Genomic DNA, 23,208 nt, shown 5'->3' with positions numbered 1-23,208 from the left:
GCCAATCCTCTAACCATTGAGCAAAACCAGCTAGGGTGATAGTGATCTCTTTGTTGAGAAATTCTAGATTCTTATTCACTTTAATCTTATTTTAACATTTCAGTCTATTTATTACTCCTATATTCTTGAAACTTCACGGGCTTCTCTAACACTGCATTTTCTGATTTTTTTTTCCCTCATACTTTTTTGGATTCTTCCTTATTTGGCTTTTTGCCTTTTGTTTACTTCACTCTTTCCTGAATGTAGGCAATTCCCCAGGGAATATTTTTTTACTGTCTTCTATTTCTCCAAATTCTCTTTTAGCAGATCTATGGCGTCAATATTAGCAATATGCAGATAGCTCCTCCAATTCTATAATCTAATTTCTCATTCAAGTTCAGTATGCATTATAACTGCATAGTGCCATTCATCGCCGGGATGTTCCACCTTATCCTCACTTCCCAAACCTATAAGCTCACATTCAATCAGTTATCAAATTCTGCCATTCTATTTCTATAATATCTCTCACATTTATCCCTCTTCAACAGTGATTCTCACTGCCATTAACTGCCACAACTCGAGTTTTGGTCTTCATTACCTCTAAATTGGGCTATTGAACTGGACACCTATAATGTCATCACTGCCTCCCATATCCTTTTCTTACAATTGAGCCTATATAGGACTGCCAAATTAATCTTCCTGAAAGAAATCTCTGTTCACATTGCTACTTTGCTCAAAATTTTCTGCTGACTCACCCATTGTTACTAATCTCATCCCCACTGACCTTCCTGCTCTTATTGTCATACTCCCTTTCAAGACTTTACTAAAGAAAAACTGAATACTACTAAAGTTCCCCTAACAATAGTCAGTGCAAACATTTTCTACGTCTGTTTGAACTGTTTCTACTTCATGGAATTTCCTTCCTCTCCATCCTCCTTTGTCCAAATCCTGTAAGACTCAGTTCAAAGGCCACCTATGTTATGGATTATTCTCTGCCCTTCACTCTTACTACTAGTCAGAAGTAACCTAATCTTCTCTGAACTTTTATTTTTTGCCCTCATATGACATTTACCAAATTCTATCTTATTATAGTTATTTGTATATAAATCTAATATTTTCTTCTGAAGAGAAAATAAAGTCTCATATATATTTTTATCCACAGCACCTAGAAGAATGCCTGATAAATGTTTCAACTAATAAATTTATTCACCCTCAGATACTCAAATGTAGGCACAAGACTGAGGATAGCTGTGGACAAGCATGAAGATGACTTTTATCCCTAGTGTTGGTTTTTTATATGCTGTGACCCATCCCTATCAGTCTGGACTCAACCTTGGCAATCACAACCACCCTCTTAAATGTCTTTATTGTCAAATATGCTTTTGGATGACCTCTCTACACTTCTTTCTCTTTCTCCTTAGTGGGTCTATAGCATTTCCTCCCCTCTCCTATCTTTTTTGTCTGGTCAGAAATTACTCTCTTCACACTAGATCTCTTCCTTTGCCATCACCACACATACCCCTCAGTTCCTAAGCTCTAATTAAAAATTACTTCTGGTGGTGAAATAAAATTTAAAAGGTCTTCTATTTCCCTTTCTTTTTCCACATTAACTTGTTCATGATAAACCTGAAGGAACACTGGACTATGAGTTAGAAAGTAGAAGTTCTAGACCTAATGCAAATACTAATTGGAATGTCACTTTAGGACTGCCCTTTGATCTCTCTGGATTTCATTTTCCTCATTTGCAAATGGAAGCTAGGTCAAGTCTATCTAACACAGTTCTGTGTTATATGGTTTGAATTACAATGATTCCAGTGATCTCATTTCAAATGTGGGCTTTCCATGTTTCTCTTGACTTCTTTCTCCTTCTGTTAATTTCCTGCCATCAGATTCCTCTCTTATGTTCTCCATATCCTAGACTAATTCCATGAGTCTTTTACCTAGAAAGTTGCCTATTTTCCTTCTACGCCACTTACACTTCTCTTATTTATTTAGTCCAATAATTTGATATTGCTCTGATCTCCCTAGTCAGACTCTATTACTCCAGCTCAGACTCCTTTTGATTTTTCTGTCGGATGATCTACCATAGATGATCTCTTTTGGGCTCATGAGAGCTGGCCTTTTTTCAGTCCTTTTTCATTCTAATTTTTTCGTTTTATTCCAACAAAGAGAACTTTTCTTTAGAAGGCCCTCCAAAATGTTTTGCGAAACCCTGGCCCCTCCTTCTGATATTAATTAGTCACCCAACTTTTTATCCCCTACTTGCCGTTATAAACCTTCTAAGATCCCTTCCCTGGAGAGCCAACTTAGGAAAATTCGATATTTAAAATGAGAAATCCACATCCTAAGTTTCTGGTATCTTTAGCCTCTCTCTGATTCCTTCATTCCTTTCTTTATATTCCACATTAGCATGTAATACTTTAAAATCACAGATGTAAACTATATAATTTCCAAGTTTCCTTCTAGAACTTACATTCTACTTATATATAAAGAGATTGCTAGTGTGGTGATATACCTAAGAAGTGTATTGTATATGTGGCTGTATGCCTTATTTCAATGTTTATAGTTCTACATACATTCTTACCAGAATTCCACTCTTCTACTTTGTATTTGCCATTCAGATTTCAGGAAAAACAACACAACAGGCAGTCCCTACCAGCTGTATGATCTTTATCACTGGCAAGTCAATTCAGAGTCCATGGCTCCATTTTTAATTGCCCATGAAGCAACTGTGGCAGATATTATAATTAAACCAAGTGTTCAAGTGACTAAGCTGAATCTGAGAGCAATTTACCTCTCTCTATGTCTTAATGGTTTGGTTTAGAGAAAGTTTGTATTAGCCATTCCTTTTTTTTGTTTAATTGGAGTTTTTCCTCAACCCCTGTCAATTTCTAGAGCCAAAGACATTCCTTGAGAAAAACATCTCAAAATATCCTCTTCTTCTGGTTCTCCAACTTTAAAACATCATCACTCACTACAAATTTATTCTGGCCTTGACATATCTGTACCAGAGCAGGAATGCTATGTGTATGTGTATGTGTAAAGTAAGAACATAAGAGTAAGGGGGGAGGAGAGGTCAGATATGAGAAAGGAGCTTGAAGGGAATGTCCATTACCTCTAACACTCAAGGCAAAGAGTTCTCTCTTTTTCTAGTCTGTTTACTTCATTTACCATTATTATTTCTATTTGCATTTCTCAGGAAATTTTTTTCCTCCTCCACCCCTTTCTCTTTTCACTTTATTTATTCTGGCACTGAGAATAGTATGAACTCTGAGTCTGTATTACTTAAGTCTCTGAATTCTGTTTGGAATGACTAATTTAACTCTCTCAACAGGACAATTATGTATCTATCTTTGGTGTATGTACTTGGCCATGTGATCAAGTCCTTGGGTGCCTTACCAATACTGGGGGGACACATGGTACACACGTGAGTAAAATCATGGAATAAACTGGACCATTTTTTTTCCATTAGGTAAACCTCTTATACTTGTATTACAGATTATTTTTTATTTTCTTACCAGAGATATACTTTTATTTCACAGCCTACTGTTGTTTTATTACCAAATTGGTTAAGAAGAAGTTATTTACAAGTTGAACTCTTTCATACTTTATCTGAACTCATTTGTTTTTATTAAATATTTTGGGACTTTTAGAATGCCTAGTTGGTATCCTCTTCATAAAAACTCATTGTATGCTTGAAGGCAATCATTAAAACTATTTTGTCCTCCATATTCCCTCACTTATTCATCCATTCATGCATCTGTACTTTACCAGGGTTAAAAAAATGTCTGTAATGTTTTCTTATAATGCATTGTAGAAGTCATATTCAAAGCTTGGATATTTTCCATTTATATGTAGTTGCATATATCGCAGTTGCTCTATCCATTTTTACTAAAGCTACTGATGATTATGGGGCAAGAAGTATTTGATAGCTTTTTATGTCTGATGGTTCAGTCACCAAAGAGGATTACAGTTGTTCAAGAACCAGGACATATGTATTCATGTTTATAATGTGCCTATACATGTATTTATCCAGTGAGTTAAGAATTTTGTTTGAAATTTAATAATTATTAGATACCTCCTTATTGGTGTCCCACCAAAAATCAATGACACTTCTAATAATTATGATGAATTTTAACATTTTGTTTTGTGTTCAGTAATGGTATGTGGGATAAGGATTCATAAGGTCTTTCTATTGAAGTGTCTCTTTGACTAAGACAAAATTGATAACTAGAGCTTTAATTTTGAAGTTGCTTCAGTATCTACTTCTACTTGTTGTACACAAGGGATAAATGGAAATGTCAGGGACAAAATCCTCCCATGCAGTAAATACTTCCTGGCAGAGGCTCAAGGGTCACAAAGCTCTTAAGTACCCCCAAGTCTTTCCTGGGAGTGAAGGCAGATGGAGAGTGCTCACAGGTTAGAAATGGAAAGGGATCTTTACATGTATACTTTTTTTCCTCCTGTAGCCCTATATTCAGTTTTCACTGTTGTGTTTAATATCAATATGGTTAGTGTCCTCACCTCTCCATTTCAGAGTCCTATCATTGGTCGGCCTGAGTCTAATAGCTTTGGGAACAGGAGGTATCAAACCCTGTGTGGCAGCTTTTGGTGGAGACCAGTTTGAAAAAACACATGTAAGAGTCCTGTTAATCCTGTATTTCCAAGACTCAGAACAGATGTTAAAAGAGGTACCTGGCAGGTAGCCATTTGCCAACATTGGTGAGATATCTGAGGAGTTATGTTCCATTCTGGGTATGGGTCATTAATAGAGAGAAAAACTGAAAAATGTTCAAAGGAAAGTGACCAGGGTCGTAGATGTCCTAAAAAAGACACATCTTATGAAGGAAGGTTGAGGGAAACGGAAATATTTAGATTCAATAAGAATGAAAAATATTATAGCTTTCTATTGATTTTGGACAAATGTCAGGTGAGGCCAATGAGTGAAAGCTATAGGAAACTAGCTTTTTGCTTGAAAGAAGAAAAAACTTCAAATAGAGTTTGAAGCAGTGAATTTACTCTCACTTGAAGCATTTAGGAAAAAAATGTCGTAAGCACTTTGGGAATGGGAGGGGATGAGTAGTATAAAGGTGATTTAAGTATCTCTAACTTTGAGATCCTATGAAAGGGCAAAATGACCAAGCAGAATGAATTTCTATAGATGAACTTGTCTAGATCAGGGATTTTCAACCAGTGTGCCACAATAATTTTATGAACATGCAATACCTGACTATTTACTCAGGAGTACTGACCTCTTTTCCTTTAGGTTGTCAAATAAAAAAATGACAACAGCCAACACAACAATAGTCACCTGGTGGGAATGAATCAAAATTATATCTATTTTTTGTGTGTGTCAGATTGGTAAAAAAAAAAATGTATTTTTTTTGTGTGCTGCAGAATTTTAGTGATTAGTTTATGTGTGCCATGAGATGAAAAAGGTTGAAAATCACTGGTATGGATGACATTCTCTCTTTTCCTAAATACTTTACATTGTCAATGGTGGTGGTGGTGGGAGGAACAGTATAAAAGAAGTAAATTGAGCTTGTATGAGGAAGTAGTGAGAACTGGGTAAGGGAAACTGTCTATTCTTAGATCAGCCGAATTTTCTGGCTCTGTTTTTTGCTCTCAGTTTTCTTTTTTGGTCTGTCTTCATGTATATATTCCCTCTTCTATAGCTATTTGTCATGCTTCTAGTTTTTTTCTCTCTGGTGTCTCTCTGTGTCTTGTCTTCCTGTGGTCTTAACTCAAATGGTCTTTTATCCTTCAGACCATTTAGCGATCATTTTGTATTCTTTATATGTCTGGGGCCCAGAGTTCATAATTTGGAGAAATAACAAAACTTTGGCAAGTGAGATTCTATACACTATGAACTATACAAATATGTGTGTGAAATAAGGTTTAAATAGGGAGGAGAAGAAGAAGTGAAATACACTGTAAAATAGAAAATGGGAAGGACAGATTGTTCTGTGTCAGGAAAAGATCTGGGTGGCAAAATGAAGCACAGCAGTACGCAATGAATGAATAAAGCATTAACAACTTTATTTGAAAATTGCTTCATTTGGTAACTGTTCCACAAAGATATTTAATCATAGGACAAACCCATCTCCAAGTTTCCATCAGCCACCTCTAAGACCATTGACTTCCTTTTATACTCTCTGGCAGACTTCCCATAAGCACTAGGTAAATTACTTGATCAGCAGTTTACTTCGCTGTCCTATGTTCTAATCCTATTCCTACCACACATTCCACAAAATATTTTCTCTAACTCAGTCAATCATTTGCTTAATTTGGTCAATAAATATCTACTTAGTCTGTAATATATGCAGGTATTATGGAAGACAGTGGGGATTACAGAAATGAGTAACACACGATTTCTGTCCTAAAGGAACTCACAACCTACTGAAAGAAACAGACATTTAATAAAAAAATATATATATTATAATAGGTATATATGGAGCACAGTAGTGGCATAGTATACAGGATGATTATTTTTGGTATGGTAAAGGTGTAAAAGAATGTTAAAGATGCATGTTTAAACTAAGGTTTGAAAGATGGGTAAATGTTTGTATGTGGTGAGCCAGGTATATTTTAAAATATCTAATATAATATTCAGATACTGGGGAGGCAATATCTGAATCTGTCTCTGTATATGTACTTCCAGCTGAATCTGAACATTGATTGGGTAGAGTGCAGCTAAGAGTTATATTGTACTGATAATATTTCCTTTTGTTTCAGGAAGAGGAACGGACTAGATACTTCTCAGTCTTCTACCTCTCCATCAATGCAGGGAGCTTGATTTCTACCTTTGTCACACCCATGCTAAGAGGTTAGAATCTTTTCAGAGGGGCCCTCTATAAAGCTTTCTCAGCCAGACAAAAATCTGTCCAAGACTTCCTGCTGTTCATCCTCTTATAAGGGCTTGAAAACCTGAGATAATCTCTTTCAATCTTGATTTGTCTGACCCCAAAGAAAGATTATGGATGTCTACGTCTACAACCTGAAAAACTTGAGCTTGCAGAACATCAAGGACTCAAGATTCAGGATTACTTTTTTTTTTCTTTAGGAGATGTGCAGTGTTTCGGGGGAGACTGCTATGCACTGGCTTTTGGAGTCCCGGGATTGCTTATGGTGATAGCTCTTGGTAAGTCCAGTGTCGCCGAGGAAACTAATAATCACCAGTGCCTGCCAATGTAAGGTATCATGTAAGCACTTTACACAAATGATTTTACCCACCCCTCAGACTAACTCTTTTAGGTAGGCATTATTGTAGGGGTTTCTCCTAAACATTGGAGATAAATTCACTAAAGTCAAAAACCTTTTTTAAAAAAGTGCTCAAGGTTACACAACTAATAAAAAGATTCCTAGAGAGCTTTAAAAAAAAAAATAACTGAGCCATGGGCTTGATGTAGATCCAATTAAATTAGTTTCTCTGTGGAATAGGGCCTGAGCATCTATACTTTTTAAAATATCTAGGTAATTCTAATGTGTACTCTCTACACTAAAATATGTGGGGAAGCAAGGAAGATAACCCTTTCTCTCAAACTAGTTTATCTCATCTGGTAATTGAAAGATACATTTGAATCTTTGGGACTTATAAAGTCACTTCTAGGTTTAGCAGTTTCTGCCCTGCTCTGCAGTTCTCCCAAGGAGCATTGAGAATAAGAGGAACAAAGAGAATAAGAGGAGTTGGATAAGTAGGTGGGGACTCCTGCAACTTAGATCAAGTGGCATTCTCTTTACCACCAAGAACCCAGTAATGGAAGAGGAAAGGGGCTGCTTAGTTTATGCAATCTAATGAGAAATTTGGACATAATTGTTTCTAATCACTGACCTGGAAACCTGTTCTCACTCTGAGCCTTTGGGTAACACCCCCTTGGAAGATGTCCAGTCAAAACACATAAAGAACTCAGTAGAGGAAAAAGAGCCCAGAGACTCAGAATGTTCAGTGTGATTATTTTCTAGCAGGAGGTGGCTAATAGTAGCACTCAGATTCCAATTCCAATTCCAATGAAATGCATGTGTTCTCCGGGAGAGCTATGATAATACATTCCCTTCTTCCTCTCCCTTTTAAGCCAAACATTTTCCCAAATAGTTTCCTGGTTTTCCAGTGATTAGAACTATGTCTCCTTCTCTGGATTATTGAATAATAATGATATTTATGTAGAGTAATTATGAGACTAAAAGAGATGCTGCAAAGAAAATTTTAAAAATAAATTATGAAATGCTAAACAAATATAGCTATGATTATAAGTCAGCTGCTTCACTTTTCTTGGCACTAATAAATAACTTAATCTTATGGCCTTTCACTATAATTTAATTAATCAATGTTTGAAAATTTATTCATTCAACAAACATTTATTTAATGCACCTATTATATGTCAGATTCTGTGCTAGATATTGGGGTCACATTGATGCATGAGACAACTACAGTTCATGCTTTCAAAAAACTTATATAGTCCAGCAGGAAGAAGGAAACAAACAAGCAAACAAAATGGTATGGTCAGTGTAACAACTGGGGAAGTATATAAAAAGCTATAGGAACACAGAAGAGGGATGTCTGACTAGGACTTTGAGGGTCAAAAAAAAGTTTGCCTAAAGAAATGACATCTAAGGGGAGAACTAAAGAATTAACAACAATTAATCAAAGAAGAGATTGGAAGTGAAACAGAAATAGGACATGGTATCTGTAAGACAAGGAAGTGAGAGTTGTATGACATATTCAAAGATATTAAAAGAATTCAGATTGCCTGAAGCATAAATGAGAAAAATAAAGAAGAGAAATAGACAGAAACCAGATAATGAAAGGCCTTTAAGCAATTAAAGAATTAGAACTTTACCAGGAGAGAAAAGTGGAGAGCTACAAAAAGATTTTGAACAAAGGAATGATTGTTAGATTTTTATTTTTCAGTAACTATAATGTGAGCAAAGGGTGGGTTAAAGGTGAGTGAAGAATAGTATTTATCTTGAGTACTAAAATTTTGGCACTTCATTAAATTTTGTGCTCAAGGTGAGTGCCTCACTCAGCTCACCTTGTCTCACTTGGTAGAACTCATAAAACTTAATTGATTAAATATGTGAAGTGAGGGTTCTGACTTTGAGCAGCTGGGTGGAGAGTGGGGTTATTGACTAAGATAATGAGGGAGAACAGGTTTGGGGCAATACCAATAAATTTAGTTTTGAACATGTTATGTTTTAGCTATCTTGGAGCATATAGAGTTCCAAGCAGTTATTTGGAAGTACAGGTTTAGAGCTCAGAATAAATGTTGGGTTGTAGAGAAATATCTGGAGCTATGAGTATAGGGATAGCAATTAAGCCATGAAAATAGTGAAAATAACTAAGAGATAATAAGAATAAGGCAAAAAGAAGGCTAGGATAAAACTCCGAGGAACACCAGCATTTAAAAGATAGGCAAAGAGGAAGGGCTCACAAATGAGACTAAAAAGGAATGGCCAAAGTGGCAGTAGTGCTCTCCAGGATACCAAGGAGATTTTAAGAAGAAAGGAAATCATTCTGTGACAAATCTCACTGAGTGGGAAATTGAGTTAAGGTAAAAAATGTCCAGTAAATATAGCAACAAGAAGGCCATTAATTTGATGACATCAGTTATGGTAGATTGGTAGAAATTTAAGATTAATTGGAAAAGATTGGGAAGTGAATAAGAAGTAGGAAAGAGAGGCCTTGCTGGCATGGCTCAGTGGTTGAGCATTGACCTATGAACCAGGAGGTCATGGTTCAATTCATAATCAGGGCACATGCCTGAGTTGCAGGCTGGATCCCCAGTGGGGGGCATGCAGGAGGCAGCTGATCAATGATTTTCTCTCATCATTGATGTTTCTATCTCTCTCTCCCTCTCCATTCCTCTCTGAAATACATACAGGATCATTCTCAGCTTCAGGGGCAGTTTATTCCCTATCCAAGATCTTCCTCTTGTCTAGATACCTCTTTATTTGCCCATTTGTCTCCCAGAATTAGCATTCTTTTCCTGAACCGTTTTTTTTTTTTTTTCTATTAGCAATAAGAAGGTTATAGTTGGTAAGGAGTACTATTTGGAGGAGCATTGGGGAAACTGAGGATGAATAAAGAAAAGGTGGTAGAGTGAATCTGACAGAGAGGAATGGAGAAATTAAACAGTTAAGGTCAGTCAAATTAAGGTGATTTAGGCATCCTCGTGTGTAAGGATATTGGAAAATGCTACTGAAAAGGCATCTTCGGTAAATGATCAGCTTCAGCTGTGGGCAAACTACGGCCCGAGGGCCGGATCCGGCCCGTTTGAAATGAATAAAACTAAAAAAAAAAAAAAAGACCGTACCCTTTTATGTAATGATGTTTACTCTGAATTTATATTAGTTCACACAAACACTCCATCCATGCTTCTGTTCCGGCCCTCCGGCCCAGTTTAAGAACCCATTGTGGCCCTCGAGTCAAAAAGTCTGCCCACCCCTGAGGGACATCTTGCTGGAGCAGGAAAATCCCTTGGGGAGGAAAGTACATCTAAGCTGGAGTCTCCCCATTGATTTTAGCTAAATTTAATAAACTTGAATCAAAAGCACTTTATAATTATAAAAGTATTATCAGCTCATTGCTGATTATTTGGAAAGTATAAGGAAAAGTAAGAAAAGAAAATGTGTCCACAATTAGTTGAGGAGATGTGCTTAAAGAATGAAGATGTAGATTAAGGGCAAAGAATAAGCTTAAGAACAGAAATAGTCTAGAAGATAATTTTTTGTAGGAATGATGAATAGTGGTTAGAGCATTACTCTGTAATGAAACGTAAAGTGGGAAATGGTAAGCTGAGGTGAGCTACGTTGTGGACAGAGGCCACGTATTTTTTTTTAAAACTTTATTCCTAGTAGTATCTAAAGGTTTAATGCAAGAAGGAGTGAATGAGAAGCTTTCTGATATTTAAGAGCATAGATTTTTGAATCAGACAGGCTTCAGGTCTAAAGTGTAGTTTCTGGCAATTTTTAGCTTTCTAACCTTGTACCTGATGCTTAATTTCTTTAATCTTCTATTTCTTTGTGTGTAAAGTGGAGAGAGTAGTACATATTTTGTCAGGTTAAATCAGTTCATGTATGTAAAATGTTTAACACTTTACATATAAGAATAAACCTTCAATAGGTAGTTAGTAATAATAATAACCATCAAAACAATAATTAATTGGGATGGTATTCATGCCAGGGGCTTGGGTTTATTAGGTAGGTCCTGAAAAGAAAGTTTTAATTTGGCATCAGATAGGGGAAGAATAGACCAGGGATTGAGGAACTAGATGATGTCCATTTTAATAACCCAGGGTAGAAGCTGTGAGGTCCTAAATAAGAGTTGTAGCAATGGTAGTGGAAAAGAGCCTGCCGACTAAAGCAAGATCAATGAAAGCTGGTAACATATCAGATGTGGAGATGGAGGAAAAAAGAGTGAGAACTCAAAGACGACTTCCATTTCTGTGATTACAGAAAAGTCTCAACAGACATCTCTTTTAACAATTGACCATTTAATTCTTTTTATAACTTTTATAACTCTCAAGTCAGGAAGTGTTAAGTGAGGTTCCTCCCTTGACGAGATGATCTGCCAGTCACTCCTACACATCAGCAGTCTGTCCTTAGCCTTGGGTACTGAATGTGCTGAATGAGAAGCTAAGAACCTTGTTTGTGTATCAACTGCAGTTGTGTTTGCAATGGGAAGCAAAATGTACAAAAAAACACCTCCAGAAGGAAACATAGTGACTCAAGTTATCAAATGTATCTGGGTAAGTCCATGAATTGTTTACCTGCCTTTTTCAATCAAAGACAAAGAGATGCTATGCTGAGCAGAGACCTTCAAACATAGACCTACATTTTTCTCAATGACCTCTGTTCTATATCTGTGCCTTTGGGCAAATTGAAATTAATCAGTCTGCCTCTGTTCCCCTACTTAACTTCTAAGTAAAAAAGGAAAACATAATCATTTTTTAAATTGGAAAAAATCTTCTGAAATGTAGTTATAAGTGTCCATCAGCAGATGAGTGGATAAAACAGCAATGGTGCATTTACAAAATGTAATATTACTCAGCCGTAAAAAAGAAGAAAACGTTACCCTTTGTGGCAGTATGGATGGACCTGGAGAACGTTATGCTAAGTGAAATAAGCAATCAGAGCAGGATGACAGCTGTTGGCAGTGGGGGAGAGTGGGGGTGGGGTGGAGGGATTGAGCAAAAAAGAGAAAAAAGAGAGAAAAAACTCATTGACATGAGCAACAATGTGTTGGCTGTGGGGTGGAGGAGGGTGGAGGTGGAAAAGGGTATAGGGAGAATAAATGGTGATGGAAATTAAATTAAATTTTTAAAAGACATAAGGATAAATAAAATTATATCTGAAATATTTTGAAATTTAATGTCTGATTAAATCAAAGCATGTGAATAAGTCACTTGAAGTATGTCTGTTTCAGAGAAGGGATGATGACTTGAAAAAGGCAGGGGAGGACTTATATGCAAGCATATAGGCCTAACCAATGGACACAGACAACGGGGGGTGAGGGCATGAGTGGGGTGGGGGGATGGGGGTAATGTGGGGATAAGGACACATATGTAATAACTTAATCGATAAAAAAATAAAAATAAATAAAAAAAAGAAAAAAGCAGGGGAAAGTTTCTGAGGTCTATGCTCTGCCCTAGTTCGCTCTTTCCAACCGTTTCAAGAACCGTTCTGGGGACATTCCAAAGCGACAGCACTGGCTGGACTGGGCAGCTGAGAAATACCCAGTAAGTTGGAGTTTCAGAAATATCTTATAAATATCTCTGTGACATCTCTCCTAATACCCAAACCGATTCCCTCCTGCGGCATTTAACCTCTTCTCTTACTGTTCTGGGCTGCCTCTACTCCAAGCATGAAAACCGTTAGCCCGTTCCTCCTTTCCCTTGTGTTGCAGAAGCAGCTCATTATGGATGTGAAGGCACTGACCAGGATACTATTCCTTTATATCCCATTGCCCATGTTCTGGGCCCTTCTGGAACAGCAGGTAAGAATACTTCTTTTGAAAGCCTCCCCTCTTCCAGCCTTTACCCTCTCACCGAAAAGGGATTTCTCCTAACGGCATCTGTCTGCCCTAGGGCTCACGATGGACCTTGCAAGCCACCAGGATGAACAGGAATTTGGTGAGTGGAAGAGATTTTCCAGAGAAGTCTGTTATTTTCTTTATAATCCCTACGTGGGAAAAATTAATTTCTTTGTGTTTTTGCCTGAAAATGGACTTAAGGTCATAAGACAGGTGCCTTTAGCATGCAAATACTGAGTAGGCAAAATAAAGAAATCTAGTCTAGAAATAAAAAACATAGTCTTACCTTTAGAAATCAGGACCAGAAGGATGGGAAAGGTTAAAATGTGTACAAGGAAGTATTGAGAGGGTAGCAAAGGGATACAGCTTGGATAGTGATGGCTTTCTTCCATCTATGCCTGCCCCGCACAGCAGAGACAGGTTTAATGGTGCTAGTACACTGGCCCCATCCCAGTCAAGATTCGCAGCAGAGGATCTGCACATGGAATATTTTGTACATGGATATGGAAAAATGGGGAAAGTTGTAAGCATTTTTATCTCTTTTTCCAACCTCCATTCTTTGGCAAACTCACATAAAGTTCCATCTCTGCTCTCAATCATTCCACTTTCTAGATTATTGTCTTATTTTTCTGCCATCACAGTTATGAAGAGGGTAGGGTCTTATTAGCTAGCCTCTTTGCAGCCTGTCAAATGTAAGTTTACCTTTTTCCTTCCTCTGGTTGTCCAGGATTTACCATGATTACCCTTCTGTTGACCCCCTGGAGAACTCTGTGTATCAGTGGGAATCTTTACCCTAAACCAGATAGCTTGTCCTTCACATAATTACTACCTATGACTGCAGTTACTGGGATGAATAAAAACACACTGACTATTCTCTCCGAGGTTAAGGAAAGTATAGTACATAGAAAAGAATAGTCTGCCTTAGGGCATCTGCCTTCAGCAAACATAGCCTGAAGCCATTAGCAGTCTGTTCAGCCCATATATCCTTACAAGCATGATAATGGCTGAACCAAAGACCTGGTGAATTTTAACTTACTAGTATGTTTATTGCCTGTTAATTACCAAGATTGTTGATTTAGGCTTTTCTTGTCTTTAGCCACCTCTAAATTTAATTTATTATAATGTTTCAGGGTTTTATTGTGCTTCAGCCGGACCAGATGCAGGTAGGACACTTCTTTGTAGTCATGGGGACTTATTTCTTTCCTCATTTATACCTCTACCTGTAGTATTAGGATTGCCAACCATAATTTGATGTTATTTTCCCTTGTATGCTGAAGAGTGCTAAGCATAGGGATGAACATATTCTCCTTAAGCTCCACACTTCTCTTTTACATCTTCTGTTAAGTAAGTAGCTCCTGACCAACTCCGGGGAGAGTAAGTTTTGCGCTCACAGGAAAAGTATAAGCATTGGACTTTTATCCCTGGCATAGTATAATGGAAATGTTGTCAACGAAAGTAGAAGGCTTTGTTGTATGAGCAACGAAGTCAGAATCTCTGTTCATTGGTGACTCTTAGTTCTTTTTTTTTTTTTTAACTCTTTGTTCAAGAATCCCCAATTCTTCCTTCCATTTCTTCTGGCCTTGACATTTTCCTTTGGGCTGTGGAAATGGACATGACAAGTGAAAATGGGAACACCCAATTGATTGACAGAAAAACAGGTTCAGAGTGAAACTGGTTCCTTGGGATATCTGGAAACTAAGGTGCTATGCAAGGGAAATAGAGTCTTAGGTGTAAAGAGAATAAGAGATATGGAATCATTTTGTACTTTGTATGAGAAAAGTGTCTTTGGATGTGAGAAAGGAAGCACAAAAGCAAATGAGAGCACATGCTCACACTTATGATAGGCGAACACTTGTAACTAATCTTCTTGACTATGGTATTGCAGGTACTAAATCCCCTTCTGGTTCTTATCTTCATCCCATTGTTTGACCTTGTCGTTTATCCTCTGGTCTCCAAGTGTGGAATCAACTTCTCGTAAGTGCTCATTATGCCTGTATTCCTCCAGACTGACTCAATCTTTGCCCCGTTTGATAAAGATTCAATGTCAGTAGTTTTCTACCTAGTGATGATTTGTTTTGGTTTTATAATTTTTTTCTGGTTCTATTTACCCACGTTAGATTACACACCATGAATACCAGAGGATGGGAATTAGAACAAATTAATTCTTACTGTAGGGAGTCTAAGCCATTACTGCCTTCTGAACTGCGCAATGTTGAAGGGGTATGTCTAAGTTTCATGGAAACTCAAGAGTATGTGACAGTGGTCTCTCACTTTCCAACTTTTTGCTTTGTTCTTGAATGTTGCCTCTTCAAAGAAGTCTAAAGCCTTTGATGACAATGAATCCCTTTAAATCTCCTATTGTCCCTATAAAACAAGTAAGGGGACCTGGTAAGAGTGGGGATAGAATTGTCCCTATTTACTGCTTTCTCCCATAGAAGTGGTTGTTATTCTTTGATCGGTTTGACAGAGGAGTGTTGTAAGCCTCTTAATTCCCGATTTAATAGCAATTTCCATTTAATGACCACTTTACCGTACTCAAATGGCCTTTTATCACTTATTCATTGAAGTGGGTTCAGCAACAAGCCATGCAAATGTAAAAGCACAAATCTTGCCCTCGAGAGGTTTACTGTTTAATAAGGAGGTGGAACGTGTGCACATATAATTATTACACGAGGTAAAATATGTTAGCTGCCCTAATAAGGGAGCAAAGTGCTAGGGAAGTTTAGAGTAGTCTGCTGCCAGGGTCAAGAAAAACTTCTGAACAAGAGGAAAATGAAGTAATAATATATAGCGCCTGGCATATGGTGAATGTTCAATTAATCTGACTGCATACTATTCTTCTTGTTATTATGACATGATGGATAGAAAAAACATAAACAAAGATAAATGTGGGGAATGTGGTGCATTACAAAGAACCATTCAGTGCGACTCAAGTAAAGGGAGAAGAAAAGATATGTGAAGGGGAGTTCTAGGAAATACTTTGGAAAGTAATTGGGGGCCAAATCAGGAAAGGTCTTTAATGGTAGGCTTGGGGGGTGGGGTGGATTTTATCCTTTAACTCTAAAGTTTAGGTATAAATGTCTCTCCCTCTCCTCTGCAGATCGCTTAGAAAAATGGCTGTTGGTATGATCCTAGCGTGCCTGGCATTTGCAGTTGTGGCAGTTGTAGAGACAAAAGTTAATGTGAGTTCAATAATTCTTAAGCTCCATGAGTACAGGACCTTATCTATCTTGTTCACTCTTCTGATTCCCTGGGACCTAGCACAGTACCTGTTTTAAAGAAGGTGCATAACTCATATTTGTGACAAATGAGTAGGTACAGAGGTAGAGCAGCAATGAAAAGGAGGCTCAGCTCCTACCTGAGTGATTCAGAATATATTGTCAAGGAATCTCCAAACACTTATATCAAGGTATCCAGCCATCTCTTTGGAAACACAAGCTTATATGATACCTTACCAGATACTTACACATATACCCTTTGACAGACTGAATGGCCACTATTGGGGAATGATATACGAGGCCACAGCTGAGTCAAAAAGTATGAAGGTTGTTACCTGACACCTGTGCTTGCTGCATTGAGCTGGTGTTTCCTCCTCTAGACTGACTTCAGAGTTTCCTAAGCCAAATGGTCTTTAGTGGGAGAAAACTGTGTTGTCCTGATTAGATGGACTAGGCCAGTGGTCAGCAAACTCACTAGTCAACAGAGCCAAATATCAACAGTACAACGATTGAAATTTCTTTTGAGAGCCAAATTTTTTAAACTTAAACTATATAGGTAGGTACATTGTTATTAACTTAATTAGGGTGCTCCTAAGGCTTAGGAAGAGCCACACTCAAGGGCCAAAGAGCCGCATGTGGCTCGCGAGCCGCAGTTTGCCAACCATGGGACTAGGCTGTCAGAGATAGGACTGAGATATCTGTTCTCCTTGTATCCACAGGGTTGTTTATTAGTGATTCTAACATGTGTTCTCTGTCCTAAGGAAATGGCTCCACCCCAGCCAGGTCCCCAAGAGACTTTCCTACAAGTCTTGAATCTGGCAGATGATGAGGTGAAGGTGACAGTGGTGGGAGATGACAATAATTCTTTGTTGCCAGAGTCCATCAGATCTTTTCAGGTGAGAAATGGACTTGAAAGAATTAGAAACACATTCTGATTATGCACCAAAGCAGCAGCATAATATAGTGGCTAACTACATTATGCATTTGTGGAGCATGCATTTGTGAAGTCAAACTGCTCCAGTCCGATTTCCAGTTCTGTCACTCCCTAGCTACAAGACTCTGAACAAGTTATTTTATCTCTAAACTTCAGTTTAAGCATCTGTAAAATGGCAATAATTTTAAAATCAGAAGTCATTGTAATGGTAAGTATTATAATATGTAAATACTATGATGAATATCCTTAATCATGAATATTTATGCATCCCTCTAATTACTCCTATGGTATATTCACAAAAATGGAATTACTAGCTTAACAGATAATGTTAAGGTTACTCGAATGGGAAGCTATGGGATTATGATGTCCAAAATGGGATAGAAGGTGAGTGTGACAGGTTTTCCATTCTACAGAAAATGCCACACTATTCCAAACTTCACCTGAAGACAAAAAGCCAGGATTTTCACTTCCACCTGAAATATCACAATTTGTCTGTCTACACTGAGCATTCTGTGGAGGAGAAGAAGTGGTACAGTCTGATCATTCGAGAAGATGGGGAAAGTATTTCCAGCATGATGGTAAGTTGAGGAGTGGTCTTGGTTCCAAATTGTTATCTTAGAGTGTGATGACTGGCTCATCAATAGCTTACCAAGGATATGCCTAATGATAAATTTTTCTGATTATTGGTTCCCTGTTGTCAGCTGTGACTGATTTTTACTTTCCTTTATTTAAGGTGAAGGATGCGGAAAACATAACAACCAATGGGATGACAGCCGTGAGGTTTGGATGTCAAAGAAATCCCAGGCCACTCTGTTCTCATGAATCTTGGGCCTCTTCTGATCTGTGGGGCTTCGGATAATGAGGCCTAACATTCTACTTGTCTGGTGCAGGGATTCTCTCCTGGGATGTCAGGGGCATAGGTGTCAGAAGGCATTTTTCAGGACGCAGAGCCAATAGGCTTGCTTTCCCATGTGGCATTCAAAGATGACCCTGTGTCTGTGTATGTCTCCTGTGCTCTGATGCATGCATTTCCTATACCGAATTTTATCCACTTATCTTGTTCTCAGGAAAATAACTCAGTACTTTCCTCTCTCTGATGACCAGAGAGAAATTTAGAAGTAAGCAAATAATGCTTCATTGTTGGTAGTTGGGCTTCTATTTTTACTGTGTTTTTAAAGTAAAGTATAGTTTTTATTTTAAACTTATAGACGCATCTTGGTGTAGTAAAGGTGATACATTTGGAGTCAAAAGACTTGGTTGTGAATTCAGGAAAGTCTGAAGGTCTTGTCAGACAGCCTGGGACAGTTTCAGAGCTGGGGCACTGAAGAGGTCACCTGCTTTCTGTGGCAGGAATCTGACATGAAATGGACAGATGCACATGCGTATGGCCATCAAGATTACTAGTAGGTAGTTGTTGTTAAAAGTTGATAGGACTTTCCTGGGTTGGAGAGCCACAGGAACTTTCAGAAGGGATGGAAGGGGAAACTTCTAGATTACTTAAAAAGTCCAGGAGTCAACTTTAGGATTCTAGAGGGAACTTCCCTTTTTATTCCATGGGCCAAAGAAAAAAGCACAAGCTATCAAAATAGAAATGTACCCCAAACCCATACTTAGAGGCCTAGGTTCAGAAGACTAAAAAGATCGTTCTAGAAGGGTCCAGGATTGTCTGCAGACTCCATAATAATGATGGATCTATTATGGGCTGGGAGTCTGAATTTGCATAAGTCAAATCATTTATAAGAAGATAAAGTATCAGTGTTTTTTCTTTATTGATTAAGGTATTACATATGTGTCCTTATTCCCCCATAGCACCCCCCCCCACTCCCCTGGTGTCTGTATTCATTGGTTATGCTTATATGCATGCATACAAGTCCTTTGGTTGAACTCTCACCCTTACCCCCACCCTCCCCTACCTTCCCTCTGAGGTTTGAGCATACTGGTATATATTTATATAATCATTTTTCTTAATGGAGTAGCAGTTGGTGAACCCCATCATTATAAGAGGGAAAAATATTGGATGCACCTAAGCTGGATTAGGGAGGAGACTCAGACTGCCATGGGATAGTGTCCATCCAGTTAGAGATCAGGTGAGGGTATGGCAGATAGAAAGCTATTCCCTTAGGAATGAGAACGCTAGGAGCAGCTAAGAAGACTATTGATACTTTTTACATTTGAGTTGATTCATTCCTTCAGTTAACAATACATATGATGTACCTTTTATTCATCAGGCACTGTTCTAGGCACTGGGATATAATGGCAAACAAAAGAAAAATCCCCTTACCCTTTTATCATGTGTTGTTGCTTGGGAAGCTTTGTCTGATCTGTAACCATGTCTCTACCCTTAGGTTCCTTAACACTTTGCATAAAGAGGTCAACATCAACCTGGGTGCAGATATCTCACTTAATGTTGGTGAAGACTATGGTGTGTCTGCTTACAGAACTGTACAAATAGGAGAGTAAGTACACTCATTACCCTTTGAACATTTTACTTTTATCAACAAATTTTAAAATGCTTTCTTTGCATATAGATGGTGGTATATCAAGATAGTGGGTATATCTTGGCTAATCTTGAGTATACACAGACTCCAGCTCTTTTTTGACCCTTGCCTCCTTCCCTTAGTCTCACCTTTCTCTACACAGGTATATTGAGATCATGATTGCTATGAAGTTAATAAGGCCCATCTCTGGGAGGTTTGCAAAGTTTATTATGGACTCCCACTTCTATCCTTTGGTATTGCCTACTGGCACATCAGTACTTCAGGTTTATCCTTTTGGGTTCACCGTTTTATGCTGAGAAAAATTAATAAGACTTAAGAGCCTGGTGTCCATAAAAGAAGATGATTTGTGCCTTCTTTATTCAGGTTTAAGTTAAAAAAAAAAAGATACCAGACAGATAATAAGGGGCTCAGACCAGGGGCAGAAAAATCTGGCATGAAAATAATTTACTCCTTGAGAATTCTCTCTTTAAGAGAAATGGGTGGTTTTGCTGCTCGATTCACCATCAATAAAGAGATGAGATCATTCTTTCTTGTGATAATGGGGGTGCTTTTCTAAGCTGTGATGTTTATTCTAACCTAACCTCATCCTGTTCCAGATACTCTGCAGTACATTGTAAAACAGAAGATGATGACTTTTTGCTGAATTTGGGTCTACTAAACTTTGGTGCAGCTTATCTGTTTGTTATTACTAATGTAAGTAGCTCATGGCTAACCCTGCACTCTCCTACCATGTAAGCTGTATCTATGTCTGTGTCTATCCTGGAATCCAAAGAAGATTTTGTAGCAAGATAGGATCACATACTTATTTCTAGTGTAAGATGATAGATTCTAGTGACTTTATGACTGAGGTCTCCATATGGGACATAAAAAGAGATATCATTGGTAGCAGGCACAGGATCTGGGAAAATGGAAGAACTAATTTATCTTGAGTCATTGCTATGAGGTGACATGGTCTCCTTCAGTCTCATTATGGTTCTAAGAAAACAAAGATTGTCATTTTGACATATAATAACAAAATATTTTGCCATTTAAGGACTATATTAATGTCAATATCCTAAGTCAGGCTAGTGAGTGCATTGTTACCAAAAGAAATTTCAAAAAACAAACAAACCCTGAAACTGTAGAAATTGCTCAATCTCTTGGAGGTAGTAAAAGGATAAAAATATAAAGATGGGATGGACATAAGATCATAGAATGCTGTAGGTAAGGAATATTTACTTGGGACTACTGACAAACCAATTTCTTCTTTCCCTCACTAAGAGCACCCGTCAGGGTCCCCAGGCTTGGAAGACAGAAGACATTCCGGCCAACAAAATATCCATTGCATGGCAGCTACCACAATATGTGCTGGTGACAGCTGGGGAGGTCATGTTCTCTGTCACAGGACTTGAATTTTCTTATTCTCAGGTAGGTTTTTTCAGGTGGGAAATGGAGGTGGAGATAGGGCTTAGATTGAAGATGGTGAATTATTTTCTTGGCACTGCCTTAAATAGATATGTGACCTGGCCAAGACCTTCATATATTTTGGCTTTAGATTCCATATACATGATCCTAAACAGAGAGTCATCTTGATTCCCATGATCATGGAAGTGCAGCATAGTAGTCTATGGTATTTGATATCGAGGAAAAAATACTTAAAAATTAAGAATAAGGGCTGTGGAGTCAAACTGCCTATGTTCAAATTTTGGCCACACAACCCTTTGTGTAATCTTGAGCAAGTGAATAATCATTTCGCTAGTGTTATTTTTTATGTATAAAATAAGAATATTAATAGAACTTATCTCTTAGGGTTGTAATGAAGATTATATAATATGAGTTAAAATATTTGATTAATAAGAGCTCCATTTTGTTATTACTATTAACATAATTAATACCCCTTGAGTCAATGTGATAACTGAACTCAGTGGGAAAGTTGAATCTGGAAACTTTTGTGGAAGAAGTTTTCTGGATAGATGCATGGGGCATGAGAGTAGTGTAGGGATTTCGTTTACCGACAAACTTGTGTCCTCTCTAGGCTCCCTCTAGCATGAAATCTGTACTCCAGGCAGCCTGGTTGTTGACAATTGGAGTTGGCAATTTCATTGTGCTTACTGTGGCACAGTTCAGCGACCTGGTACAGGTATGGATCCAAGAGAAAGAGGAGCTTGTAATCTACCCAAGGTTTCCCCTTCAAATTCCTCTTTTTCCTCCTCCTCCATCCCTCTGTCTTCCACATTCCCCATGATAGATGAGTTGGACGCACACAGACTTTGCTAGAAAAATAGACATATGTAAGTATCAATAATGTCCACCATATGCCCATGTGAGGAAAGGTGAGTGAACCCAGTCTTCTCCTAGCAAACCTCTGTCTAAATGGCGAGCCTGGATCAATCTGCTCCTCCGTTCTCGCCCTTGGAAGATCCCTTTAGTTTTAGATTTCACCATATTCTTTTCTTATATATATTTCTTCCTGCAGTGGGTCGAATTCACTTTGTTTTCCTGTCTCCTGCTGCTGGTCTGCCTGATCTTCTCCATCATGGGCTACTACTATGTTCCTCTAAAGTCAGAGGATATTCAGGAGCCAGCAGCTAAGAAGATTCCCCATATCCAAGAGAACACAATAAACCTGGAAACCAAGAACACAAAGCTCTAATGACTCCTGGGACTCTGCCCAGTTCCAGATTCCTGACTCTGGTCTTGGCCATCACTGAACTTCAAGCATTTTTTCCTTCCATTTGGTTAGGGGAGTGAGGTGGCATCATATATGAGCTGGTCTCCTCCACTTTTCTCCCATGATAGAGGCAGTTCTGTATTTTCCAGTCCATTAAAGAGTGAGGCCCCGAGACTTTATGTCTTCCCATTTATCAGTGAACTCAGTAAACCATGTGTTGTGTTGGTGAAACTGGTCTGGGTCTCCAAATGGCCAAGAAAACACAAATGTATAATTGAGATTTGTCTCTGTGCATGTGCAAAATTATGTTGGGAATTCCTTTACCTGCTTTTTAGAACAGAAGACCCCACTTTTTGAGGTGCTGATTTAGGGGCAAAATTGCAGAATAAGAAAGAAATGGTATTTCAAGTTTCTTCATTAGCAGTGCAATTGAATTATTCACAAGGACCTCAAGAATTGGTATATCTGGTGTGATCTGGTCTAGGGTCTGGCTTATCAACTATCCAAGTTTGATAAAACCTTAGAAAATTTTTCAGTACAGAATAACAGACTGACATTTTATTAACACAGGAGAAGATACATCTTTCTTATAATTACACTATTTTATCTACCAACCCAAACATCCCTTTCTAAGTACTGATAGATCTTTGGAAATCAAATTAAAGAAAATACACACTGGTAAATCTGGTTCTGGGAAACAGGAATGGGTCTAAATTGTGGAAATCCTGATGAATCCCTCTTCTGCAGTGCACATTCTTCTTAGTGACTACAATGCTTCAGCTCTGCCTTATGTCCTGTGAACAGTTGTATAGACACTAATTATAATTTTGAAACCCTGTCCTTTCAATGTTGTTGGGTCAGCATTTTCTCATTATTACATCATGTCTTACTTATTGCAACAA

General features: G+C 38.0%; 1 protein-coding gene across 1 annotated transcript in view; it reads left to right on the top strand.

Annotated features, from left to right (window-relative positions):
• The window catches only part of SLC15A2 (solute carrier family 15 member 2), a 27,990-nt gene extending 4,982 nt beyond the window's left edge, over positions 1-23,008 (top strand). The window contains exons 4-22 of the mRNA XM_059687699.1: positions 3,314-3,406; positions 4,517-4,616; positions 6,715-6,805; positions 7,043-7,120; positions 11,641-11,723; positions 12,627-12,713; positions 12,881-12,970; positions 13,062-13,106; positions 14,137-14,169; positions 14,892-14,980; positions 16,107-16,188; positions 16,986-17,120; positions 17,572-17,736; positions 17,892-17,938; positions 19,504-19,614; positions 20,253-20,349; positions 20,917-21,063; positions 21,671-21,775; positions 22,112-23,008. Coding sequence (XP_059543682.1) covers positions 3,314-3,406; positions 4,517-4,616; positions 6,715-6,805; positions 7,043-7,120; positions 11,641-11,723; positions 12,627-12,713; positions 12,881-12,970; positions 13,062-13,106; positions 14,137-14,169; positions 14,892-14,980; positions 16,107-16,188; positions 16,986-17,120; positions 17,572-17,736; positions 17,892-17,938; positions 19,504-19,614; positions 20,253-20,349; positions 20,917-21,063; positions 21,671-21,775; positions 22,112-22,288 — 1,855 coding nt within the window. The 3' untranslated portion in view covers positions 22,289-23,008. The remainder of the gene's footprint in view (positions 1-3,313; positions 3,407-4,516; positions 4,617-6,714; positions 6,806-7,042; positions 7,121-11,640; positions 11,724-12,626; positions 12,714-12,880; positions 12,971-13,061; positions 13,107-14,136; positions 14,170-14,891; positions 14,981-16,106; positions 16,189-16,985; positions 17,121-17,571; positions 17,737-17,891; positions 17,939-19,503; positions 19,615-20,252; positions 20,350-20,916; positions 21,064-21,670; positions 21,776-22,111) is intronic.
• Positions 23,009-23,208: the final 200 nt, after the last annotated feature.

This window comes from Myotis daubentonii, chromosome 3 (genome assembly GCF_963259705.1).
Source record: "Myotis daubentonii chromosome 3, mMyoDau2.1, whole genome shotgun sequence".
Classification (NCBI taxonomy): domain Eukaryota; kingdom Metazoa; phylum Chordata; class Mammalia; order Chiroptera; family Vespertilionidae; genus Myotis; species Myotis daubentonii.
This window is presented reverse-complemented; position numbering and strand designations above follow the sequence as displayed.